The sequence below is a fragment of the Pneumocystis jirovecii genome (genome assembly GCF_001477535.1).
Source record: "Pneumocystis jirovecii RU7 chromosome Unknown supercont1.16, whole genome shotgun sequence".
Classification (NCBI taxonomy): domain Eukaryota; kingdom Fungi; phylum Ascomycota; class Pneumocystomycetes; order Pneumocystales; family Pneumocystaceae; genus Pneumocystis; species Pneumocystis jirovecii.
The window spans coordinates 206,855-218,334 of NW_017264790.1; the positions used below are offsets into that span (position 1 = coordinate 206,855).

At 26.9% G+C, this 11,480-nt stretch overlaps 5 protein-coding genes across 5 annotated transcripts; 2 read left to right on the forward strand and 3 right to left on the reverse strand.

The window, feature by feature from the left end:
• Positions 1 to 188: 188 nt before the first annotated feature.
• Positions 189 to 2,566, reverse strand: T551_03360 (hsp75-like protein; the record flags this gene model as incomplete). Its single annotated transcript, XM_018375623.1, has 13 exons — positions 189 to 609; positions 655 to 846; positions 888 to 969; positions 1,019 to 1,438; positions 1,487 to 1,541; positions 1,589 to 1,870; positions 1,913 to 2,035; positions 2,078 to 2,120; positions 2,162 to 2,190; positions 2,235 to 2,374; positions 2,419 to 2,435; positions 2,483 to 2,494; positions 2,541 to 2,566. 13 exons carry the CDS (start codon positions 2,564 to 2,566, stop codon positions 189 to 191), a joined length of 1,842 nt encoding a protein of 613 aa, XP_018228229.1.
• Positions 2,567 to 3,007: 441 nt separating this feature from the next.
• On the forward strand, positions 3,008 to 3,876 carry T551_03361 (uncharacterized protein; the record flags this gene model as incomplete). The annotated part of the gene is made up of 6 exons (XM_018375624.1): positions 3,008 to 3,032; positions 3,099 to 3,157; positions 3,207 to 3,245; positions 3,293 to 3,631; positions 3,678 to 3,707; positions 3,751 to 3,876. The coding sequence occupies 6 exons, from the start codon at positions 3,008 to 3,010 to the stop codon at positions 3,874 to 3,876; spliced, it is 618 nt and encodes a 205-aa protein (XP_018228230.1).
• A 1,206-nt stretch (positions 3,877 to 5,082) lies between these two features.
• T551_03362 (acetyl-CoA C-acetyltransferase) lies at positions 5,083 to 6,515 on the reverse strand (the record flags this gene model as incomplete). The annotated part of the gene is made up of 6 exons (XM_018375625.1): positions 5,083 to 5,415; positions 5,463 to 5,645; positions 5,688 to 6,026; positions 6,075 to 6,292; positions 6,339 to 6,439; positions 6,493 to 6,515. The coding sequence occupies 6 exons, from the start codon at positions 6,513 to 6,515 to the stop codon at positions 5,083 to 5,085; spliced, it is 1,197 nt and encodes a 398-aa protein (XP_018228231.1).
• A 106-nt stretch (positions 6,516 to 6,621) lies between these two features.
• On the forward strand, positions 6,622 to 10,277 carry T551_03363 (uncharacterized protein; the record flags this gene model as incomplete). The annotated part of the gene is made up of 17 exons (XM_018375626.1): positions 6,622 to 6,644; positions 6,691 to 6,827; positions 6,869 to 6,951; positions 6,984 to 7,120; positions 7,166 to 7,304; positions 7,356 to 7,565; positions 7,610 to 7,776; positions 7,821 to 7,942; positions 7,987 to 8,336; positions 8,380 to 9,080; positions 9,129 to 9,339; positions 9,386 to 9,431; positions 9,473 to 9,484; positions 9,532 to 9,561; positions 9,608 to 9,975; positions 10,023 to 10,165; positions 10,214 to 10,277. The coding sequence occupies 17 exons, from the start codon at positions 6,622 to 6,624 to the stop codon at positions 10,275 to 10,277; spliced, it is 2,943 nt and encodes a 980-aa protein (XP_018228232.1).
• Positions 10,278 to 10,691: 414 nt separating this feature from the next.
• On the reverse strand, positions 10,692 to 11,075 carry T551_03364 (mRNA splicing protein SMX2; the record flags this gene model as incomplete). The annotated part of the gene is made up of 4 exons (XM_018375627.1): positions 10,692 to 10,742; positions 10,803 to 10,877; positions 10,924 to 10,998; positions 11,043 to 11,075. The coding sequence occupies 4 exons, from the start codon at positions 11,073 to 11,075 to the stop codon at positions 10,692 to 10,694; spliced, it is 234 nt and encodes a 77-aa protein (XP_018228233.1).
• Positions 11,076 to 11,480: the final 405 nt, after the last annotated feature.

Sequence of the window (11,480 nt, forward strand, 5' to 3'; positions counted from 1 at the left end):
GCAGAATAGAGACCAAAAGATGATTTTCTGATATTCGAAAGTAGCGATATTAAAGATTTGTGATGAATAAAAGATAAATGGATAAGAATAAATATATATACAAAAATATATGTTTTGTTTATTTTAAATAAGTACAAAAAAAACAAAAATATGTTTTATTTTTTGAACGAAAATAAAGTACAAGTGTATTATCTTAAAAGAGAAAAGGTTCTAGTAGTGATACGTTTAAGATCCAATTCAGCACGCTTAAGTGTTTCATAATCTTCGATTTCTAATGCATCCATTGCATTTGCAAGAGCATCTTCAATACTCTTTTTTTGTCCTTTTTTAAGTTTCATAGAAACACCAGGATCGTTGATAGTTGATTCGATAGAAGAAATATAGGCTTCAAGTGTTTGTTTGAGTTCTACTCTTTTAGAGAATTCTTTATCTTTTTCTGAAAATTTTTTAGCATTATTGATCATTTCTTGGATTTGTTGAGAAGATAACCGTCCAACGCTATTAGAAATTTCAATATGAGCAGATTTTCCAGTAGATTTCTCTCTTGCAGTAACTTTTAGAATCCCATTTACATCTAATTCAAAAATAGTTTCAAGTTCTGCTTGACCTCTTTTTATGATTAGATTGATAAATGACATAAAATATAATTGATACTTTTGAAGGGGTGGAATATCCTGAAGCTCAAATTCCCCAAGGAACTCATTTTCGAGGCAATTCGTACGTTCGCCCTGATAGACGGGAAATACAACACACGTTTGGTTATCTTCAACGGTCGTAAATGTTCTTTTTTTAAGTGTTGGAATAGGTGTATTTCTTGGAACAACTACACCAAAAACATTACCTTCCCTAATAATAATTTAGATGAAAAAACAATGCATAGTGTTTACATAGAAACGCCAAAAGAAAGAGGACAAACATCAAGCAAAAGAAGATCGGATGTTTTCTCTGAATTTGCTTTGTTAGTTAAAACTAAATAGAAATTAAAAAAAAAAACTATTTGGAAAAACGAAACTATTACCTGCTGCTTGAACTGCTGCACCATATGCAACACATTCGTCAGGATTGATGGATTTATTAAGAGATTTTCCGTCAAAAAAATCAGAAACGAGTTTTTGAATACGTGGAATACGAGTTGATCCACCAACCAAAACAATATCATCAATTTTAGATTTATCTATTTTTGAATCTTTAAGAACTTTTTCAACAGGCTCAAGAGTTGATTGAAAGACTTTTGAATTAATCTCTTCAAAACGTGCACGATTAATATTAATACTAAGATCTTGACCATCTTTTAATGACTCAATTTCAACTGTAGTTTGTGTAACACTGGATAATGTTCTCTTAGCACGTTCGCATGCAGTTCTTAAACGCCGTAAAGCACGAGGATCATCGTCAAGGTCTAATTTTGTTTTACGTTTAAATTCTATTTTAAAATATTCTAAAAGTAATTATATATATAGGTAATTTTAAAAGTTTTCAAAATTACCTAAAAGATTATTGTCGAAATCTTCTCCTCCTAAATGTGTATCACCAGCAGTGGCCTTCAATAGTTAGAAAATGCTTTTTGTTTAGTTATTTTGTTTTCTACTTTAACTGAAAAGACTCCTCCTTGTATTGTTAATAATGATACATCAAATGTACCGCCCCCCAAATCAAAAATAAGAACATTTTTTTCTTTATCAGATTTTGAATCAAGACCATATGCAATTGCTGCCGCAGTAGGCTCATTGATAATACGGAGAACGTTTAAACCGGCAATAGTGCCTGCATCCTTTGTTGAAAGACGCTGACTATCAGAAAAATATGCTGGTACTGTAATAACTGCTTTTTCAACTTTTTTATTTAGTTTAGTTTCTGCTATTTCTTTCATCTATTTTTGTGAATTTTATTTATTGTTTAAAAAAAATATAACCTTTCCTAATACCATAGCAGAAATCTCTTGAGGTGAAAACGTTTTTCTTTCGCCCATATATTCTACTTCTATTTGAGGAGAACCATTTACATCAACAACTTTAAATGGCAACATTTTCATGTCCTTTAGTGTTTAAAAAGATTAATTTTTATCTCTATTACTTACTTTTTTAACATCTGGATCATCATAACGCCTTCCAATTAACCGTCTTGTATTTTTAGTATATTTTTTATTTACAAAATAAATTACTTGACATCAAAGATAGTATTTTGGGGATTCTAACAAAGTATTAGGAAAAGAAAAAAATATAAAATAAACACACTATTGCTGCTTGATTCTTAGCTGAGTCTCCTATAAGGCGTTCATTTCCAACAAAGGCTACATATGAAGGTGTCGTTCGATTTCCTTGATCATTTGCAATTATTTCTACACTAGGACTATCATCTGCAAAAAAAATTAATACTTGTGTAATTTAAGCAACTAAAATATGCCTGTCCAGACTCCACAGCATGAATATGTCGTGCTATATTCTTTTTATTACATAAAAAACTGTAAAACAATTTTTTTTACCCAAGATCAATCCTGTATGATTCTATGTCAGAAATATTATAAATATGATTTTACAAACCCTATGGCTCCATTAAAAACTTCCATTTATTTATATTTATAGTTTTTTTATTAAAAAATTAATTTTTATATTTATTTTTTTTGAGATGTTTGAGATAATATGATAAAAATATTTTTAGATAATATTATAAATTGTTTTTTTTGATAAATAAATGATGTAAATAGTTTTGAAAAATGGTTTTGAATAGAGGATAATCTTTTATTGATATTTAAGTTTCTATTTATATTTAAATTGTTTAAAAATATTTTTTAGTATAATAAAAATGGTCAAAAAACATGTTTTATTCATTTAAAGTATTGATTTTACTTATCTAAACAGATATTTTATTTATTCAAATATTTGATTTTGTTATAAACTTGTTAAGTTTTGCTTAATTAATGATTCGTAAATTAAATGAACTTCTAAAAAATACAATTTTTCATTAAAGCGGGTATTTAACTATAATATCTATAATATACGAGTATAATATGATATTGCCATCTGCTTTTGACTGTAAGGATATTCTAAATTGATTTTAACATTTTTTATATTTTGAATGTTTATTTATAAGTTATTTAGGCTTTTGTTTTGGTAATAGTGCCTCTCCTCATTGTTTGGAGCTTTTTCTAGACTTTACTGTAATAAAATTATTTATTTATTACTGGATATTTTTAATATTGGCTTCAGTGTCCTTTTTCCAAGAAATTGTTTAAAACGGTTTATGAGGTTATTTTAAAAAAGTGTTTTGAATTTAGAATTCATCAATTAATTAGCAATTTTTTCCTTGGGTTCAGCAAAATAAGAATGACATTAAGTTTTTATTTCGTTCTCAGGTCCAGCCATGGCATCCATCGAGTACACTGCTTCATGAAGCAGTTCTTGCTGTTTCTAAATTATCAGAAAGTCAAACAATTAATTTTACTGCACAATTGTTTGAACATCAAGAGGAATATTTTGATACAGCATTAGTTCAAGAAAGTCGTTTAGAAACATATAAACGTCTTTCTGTTTTAGCTAAAAATACAACTGGTATAGATCCAGATAAATTTATGGATTTATTGTACATAGAAGGTACAAAAATAGGAGAAAAAGGATGTAATGTAGGGAATAAGGTATATTCTGTCTTATTATGTTTAAATGATTATTAAATCTGTTGAGGTTACAACTGATCTTAAGTTATTAATCAGAGTATGAATTTCACATACAAATATTTGTTTTTTAATGTTTTTAGTATTCGAGAGGTAAATCAGTTCATGTCTCGCCAACTGTTTTTTTCAACGGTGTTATAAATGATTCTATATCTTCAAGTTGGACATTTGACAATTTTAAAGAATGGTATTCAAAGGCTATGGAATAAGTTAATTGTAAATGTACTGTCATTTATAATTCTTTAACTTATCAAACAAATATTATTTAAGGATTTATATAAAGTTTTAATTTATATTTATAATTTAATCTATAGAAATATTTATCTTTGAACGTTGAATTTATGAATATTTTTTATCTTATTTGATAATATTTCTTTAGAAATATTTTGTTTTTTTGTCTAAATTTTAAAATAAAAATCAAAATAAAAATTTATAATAGATTGTGTTAACATTTTTTTAGATGTTAAATTATAGAACAGTATAATTATAATATATCTAAATACGATATGTTTAATTATCATAATTTTTGTTGTATAAAATTTTTTTTATTAATAAAAGTGTTTTTTTAAAAAAAAATTATTTAAAAATTAAACAATTTTAAACATATTTAAAATAACTTTAGAATTGTTAGTATATAAATGAATTAAAAAATAGATGGAAAGTTTTCATTATTTTAAGTTAATATAAATTTTTAGGATAATGTAGTTTAAAAAAATATAGCTTTAATAAAAAATGTATTTTTAAAGATTACTTTTGGTTTAAATTCCAATTTATAATGTTTAGTTTTTTTTAGAATGATAATTATTTTATATAATTTTTAATTTTAGAAAATTCTATTTTTTTAAATTGATAATAAGAATTTGGTTTAATATTTTTTTAACCATTTTAAATAGCATTATAAATTAGCATTATAAATAAATTTTTGATTTTATAATTAAAAAAAAAAAGTTTTATTAGAAATTTTAATAAAAATTATGTAAATTATTTATAAAAATACATTTATTTTTCATTTATATTTTGTATATATTAAATTAAATAATGATTGTCTTTTTGAATTTTAAAAATATTAAAGAAACGTATGTGTTTTTGTATTTTTTAAATTTGTTTATCATTTGTATAATTTTTACATATAAATATTTCAAATTCAGATTTTTAATAAATACTTTCTACAATGGATAAGAAAAAAATAAACAATATATTTTTTAAAACAAAAATATTACGTTTTAAATCACTGGAAATTTAACCCTTAAAATTTATATTAATAGCAAATTAAAAATTACAAAAAAAAATTATCAAAATAAAAATAGAAAATATCAGTATTAACAAATTTATTTTGCATTAATGGAATGTTATTTTTTTAAAAAAAATATTCTAAGATGTATAATTTTTAAAAACACTTTTTAATAACAAGAAAATTAATCAATTCGTTCTATAACAACTGCTGATGCTCCTCCACCTCCATTACAAATTGCTGCAACACCTATTTTAGCTTTATGATGTTGAAGAACAGATATAAGTGTTGTAATAATACGTGCACCTGAGCAACCTAAAGGATGTCCCATAGATACAGATCCTCCAAAAACATTTACTTTGTCAGGATTTAAACCAAGAAGTTTTGAATTTGCAATTGCTACAACACTGAATGCTTCATTAATTTCATAATAATCAACATCAGAATGTGAGAGTCCACATGATTTCAAAGCTTTACAAATAGCTAAATGAGGCGATGTAGTAAATTTTTTAGGGTCCTTTTTTTCTATTATTAATATTATTTCAAGTTTAAAAAATAATATACCTGAGAAGCCTCTCCCCATCCAAGAATCTTTGTTGAAGAATATAATCCTAACTCTTTAAGTTTTTTTCCTGATACTAATAATAATGCAGCTGCCCCATCACTTATAGAAGATGCATTTGCAGCAGTAACCGTTCCGTCAGATTTAAAAGCAGGTCTAATAATTTTGAGTTTGTCTTCATTTAACTAGAAAAAGTTAGCAATAATTAAAAAACAATTTATAATTACTTTTGATATCCCCTCATCTTTTTCAATCAATATAGTTGATTTATTCCCTGTGGGGATTTGAATTGCAGAAATTTCTTTAAAAAGATTTAATTCAACTGCTTTTTGTGCTCTTTTATAGCTAGAAATGGCATAGTTATCCTGTTCTTCTCTGCTTATACTATATTCAGATGCACAGTATTCTGCAGCTATTCCCATAGACTCGTTACTATACGCATCTGAAAGACCATCTCGAACAAGGCCATCGATAAGCTGTGTATTACCATATTTACAGCCTGATCTCATATTTGAATTATAAAAAGGGACATTGGACATAGATTCCATGCCTCCCGACACAACAACCTAAATAAAAACATCAATATTCTCTTTTATTTCACAAACAGTCATTACATCTGCTGTTTTAAGAAAAATAGACTGAGCTCCAAGAATAACGGCCTTCATCCCAGACGCACATACTTTATTAACTGTCGTACAAACAGTTTCTAAAGGAAGATTTGCTCTAATTGCACACTGTCGTGCTGGATTTTGCCCAAGATTTGCAGAAATCACATTTCCCATTATGACTTCTTCTATTTCTTTTGCACTTATACATGATCTTTCAACAACGGCTATAAACAAATAAACAAAATACCAATTTTAAACATAAAATATTACATTTTATTGCATGAACTCCTAAATCAACTGCAGTTAATTTTGATAAAGTACCTTGAAAACTACCAAGCGGTGTTCTACTTGTACTTACAATAAAAACATCACTATAAATAAGTTAGATAATCAAAAATAACATTTTTATTATGTTTTATCAAACGTTTCTTTTATATTAATCCCCATTATTTGCACAGAAAATTCTTATGTTTTTGGGACGTTAATTAACGTTTTTAAGCGGATAACGATATCAGCTTTTAACAACCAAAAAAAAGTAAAATTTTAAAAATCAATGGATGAAACGTTATATGATGAGTTCAAATACATAAATTTTATTATTTAAGATCTCTAATATCTATAGGTTTGGTAATTTTATTGGAAAAACTGATTCAGATGAAGAAGTAGTGAAAGTAGAAAATACAAATGGACCATATTTAAATGATGAAGATATTGGGCTAGTTGAAGAATATTTATCAGATGATGAATCAGATGATATTTGTAGTATTTTTGTTTTTTACTTTCACTTTTAATTGCTATAGCACAAACACAACAAGCTGTTGTTTTACACGAAGACAAGCAATATTATCCATCAGCAGTAGAGGTAAAGGAATTGAATAGGAAAGTATTCGTGTGGAGTTTTCTGATGTGGAAAAGGTTTATGGGCCAGATGTTGAAATTTTAGTCCATGAAGAAGATACACAACCATTAAGCGAGCCCATTGTTCAGCCAATTAAGGTTAAAAAGTTTTCTATTGAAGAAACAGAGCTTCCAACAACTCATTACTCTAAAGAGTGTGTATTTCTTTGTGTATTTTTAATATGCTAATAGAATTTGAGATTTATGATTGATTTAATGTCGTTATTAGAATTTGTGCGAAATGTTGCCCTAGTTGGCCATCTTCATCATGGAAAGACATCATTTTTAGATATGTTAGTTCAAGAAACTCATGATATAAAAATGGAATCAAAAAAAAAGGTTAATACTTTAAATTAATTATGATTTATAAATTGAATTCCTTTTACATAGTTAAAATATAGTGATATTCATATGCTTGAGCGAGATCGCGGGATGTCAATCAAAGTGACACCAATGTCTCTTGTACTTCAAAATATAAAAGGGAAGTCTTTTTTTTTTAATATAATTGATACACCGGGCCATGTTAATTTCGTGGATGAAGTTGCATCTGCTATTCGTTTAGTTGATGGTGTAATTCTTATTGTTGATGCTATTGAAGGGGTAAGATTTGTATTATTCCTAAAAATTATGATATATATGTCTAGGTACTTGTCAATACAGAAAAGATTATAAGACACGCTATATCAGAAAATGTTCCTCTCGTTTTGGTAATAAATAAGATGGATAGACTTATACTAGAACTTAAATTACCCCCTGTAGATGCTTATTTCAAACTTAGGCATACCATTGAAGAAATTAATAGTATCATAAGGTATTTTTATTTCTATATAATTAAGCTTAATTAATAATAACAAGATCATGTGGTGCAAATCATTATCGTCTTTCTCCTGAAAAAGAAAATGTGTGTTTTGCTTCCACGGATATGAATTGGTGTTTTTCATTACGTTCTTTCGCAAAAATGTATGCAGACACATATGGTAATAATTTTTATTTTTAATATTTAATATTTATTTTTTATAAGACGGTGTAAATATTAGTGAATTTTCAAAAAGATTATGGGGAGATATTTATTACAATTCCCAAAGTCGCAAATTTTCAAAAAGCCCTTTGGAACAGGATGCAAAACGAACATTTGTACACTTTATTCTTGAACCTTTATATAAGCTTTATAGTCAAACACTTGGAGAAACTCCAGAAATTCTTGATAAGACCCTAAAAAGTTTAGGAATTTTTTTAAAACCTTCTCATTTTAAATTAGATGTAAAAACACTTTTGAAACTTATATGTGCAGAATTTTTTGGAACTTCTACTGGATTTGTAGATATGGTTGTTAACCATATCCCTTCTCCAATTGATGGTGCAATGACTAAGGTTATTTCTATCTCATTTTAAAAAAGCTTTTGATATTTTATAGATTCAACATACATATACAGGACCTCTAGATTCTGAGATAGCACAGGCTATGCAAAAATGCGATCCTAACGGACCTTTAATAATACATGCAACAAAGTTATTAAATACTATAGATGCTAGTGAATTTTATACACTTGGAAGAGTTATGAGTGGAACTATTCATTCTGGGGATCATGTAAAGGTTCTTGGAGAAAACTATTCGATTGATGACGAAGAAGATATGGTTTATAGCTTAGTTTCTGGAATTTGGATTGGAGAAGCACGATATAGTATACCTATTGACAGTGCGCCAGTTGGTTCTATTGTTCTTCTTGCAGGTGTAGATAGTTCTATTTCAAAAACATCTACTATTGTTTCTAAAGATCTTTCTGACGATATTTTTATTTTTAGACCTGTTAAACATTTTACAGAATCAGTATTTAAAGTTGCAGTAGAACCAGTTAATCCTTCAGAATTACCAAAAATGCTTTCTGGACTACGTATGATTAATAAAAGTTACCCCCTTTCTGTAATTAAAGTTGAGGAATCGGGTGAACATATTATTTTTGGAACAGGAGAACTTTATATGGATTGTGTTTTACATGATCTTAGAAAACTTTATTCAGAAATTGAAATAAAAGTTTCTGATCCTATAGTAAGATTTTGTGAGACTGTTGTAGAAACATCTGCTGTTAAATGTTATGCAAATTCTCCTAATAAAAAGTAAAATATACTTTTTATTTTTTTTTATACAATTAACATTAATTTTAGAAATAAAATTACAATGATTGCAGAACCATTGGATGATGGTATTGCTAATGATATAGAAACGGGAAAAGTTAACATAAAATGGCCTATACGGAAAGTAGGAGAATTTTTTGAAAAATACCAATGGGATATATTGGCATCTCGTTCAATATGGGCATTTGGACCAGGTGATCAAGGACCAAATATTTTGTTAGATGATACTTTGCCTTCAGAGGTATTATTAATACGATTTTTAAATCTTATTCATTGTCTTATGTTAGGTTGATAAAAAATTATTGAATACAGTAAGAGATTCTGTTCGTCAAGGTAAGTTTTCTCATCTAAAAAGGTAAAATTAAAAAATATAGGTTTTCAATGGGGTATATTTTAATCAAAAAATAATTAATATATTAATGGCACTTTTTAGGTACCCGTGAAGGTCCTCTTTGTGAAGAACGTGAGTTATATTTTTTATGATATTGTTTATATTAAATATAATATAGCTATAAGGAACGTGAAATTTAAAATACTTGATGCTGTTCTTGCACCAGAATCTATTTATAGAGGTGGCGGACAAATCATTCCTACTATTAGAAGAATTTGTTATTCATCATTTTTAATGGCTACTCCACGACTTATGGAACCCGTTTATTATGTTGAAATACAAGCGCCTGCAGATTGTATATCTTCTGTTTATACTGTTTTAGGTAGAAGAAGAGGACATGTTACTCAAGATATACCAAAAGCTGGTTCTCCTTTATATACAATAAAAGCACTATTACCTGTTATCGATGCTTCAGGATTTGAAACAGATCTTCGTACTCACACTCAAGGACAAGCATTTTGTCAGCAAATCTTTGATCACTGGCAGGTAATAAATGATTTAATAATATATCTTTGCATTACTAAATTATATAGGTTGTTCCTGGTGATCCTCTTGATAAAAACGCAGTGCTTCAATTATTTGAACCTGCTTCTGGACAAAGCTTAGCTCGCGATTTTATGCTTAAAACAAGAAGAAGAAAAGGTCTGGTAGAAGATGTCGTTATCTCTAAATATCTGTATGTTTTTGTTTTTTATATATTAATTTATTTTTTAATTTTAAATAGTGATGAAGAAATGATGATGATATTAGCACAAACTGATATATTGAAAGATAACTTCCTTATTTAAAAAATCAATATTTTTCATTTTTGAATTTATAGATATCTAATATTAAATTTAAAATAACAAAACTTTCAGGAAAATAATATTTACCTATTTATCTTACGGGCTATTTTTACAAAAGAAAATATGTCTTATTTCTTGTTTAATTTCATATAAAGCGTGTCCATATACTCTCTACATACATATTAAAATTTATCTTTATTCACAATTTAATGGACATTCAAAACATGAAACATCAACAGGTAGTTAGAATGGAAACAAAATCATTGTAACATATACATCTCGATAAAAATATTAGAGTCAGTTATTGATTTTTTTAAAATATTTATTTATATAGAATGATCATTTCCAAAATATATAAATATTAACACAAAATTATCCCATCAATATCACAAATACTAGATTTTTATGCAGTTAAACTTAGATTCTCTCTAATGCTTCAACCATTACTACTGAGTTCCCTCGAATAACCTATAAAATACATAATTAGGAAATCCACTATTTAATCAAAAAAAACATATTGAAACGCACAACTGTTCCAATCGCACACTTTTCCCCTCCTTCTTTCTCTTCAAATGCTTCATCTAAGACAATATTTAAGAAAACCTTTCATAGTAAATCTTTATATTCTCAATTTAAGCTTCTTTCTTACATCATATCCTCTAAGAACACCGATTACTTTGCGTGAACCATTTAACATCAAAAAAACTTTCTTATCCATATACTTCTTATTATTAACAAGAAATTTATCATTTATTATATTAATTTTACCTTCTTTAACTCTGGTGTAGAGATTTTAGACATCTTAAATTTTAAAGATTGTTTTAATCGTTTCTAATTGTTAACTCATGTTAACGTCAAAAAAAAAGAAAATTTTAAAAATATGAATAAATAGTGGAAAAACGGGAGAAAATAGTATATTTTGATAGGAAAATGTTATAAACTGTTTTTAAATGAATGTTTTTTTTTGAGCGGTGTCAAAAGTGTATTTTGTTTTTTTTTTTTTAAATTTTAGCAGGGCTATTGATAAATGTTAGTGGATTCAGATTAGACTTAGACTTAATGGTACAAGAATATTATAAAAATATCTTTCTTAGAATAATTATTTTTTTAAGCAGTTTTTGCTTTTATAGACGGTTTTTGTTTTTAAAACATCAATATCAGAAGTCTCAATTGTTTGCTAAATACACGAGTAAAGAATAAAAAGGA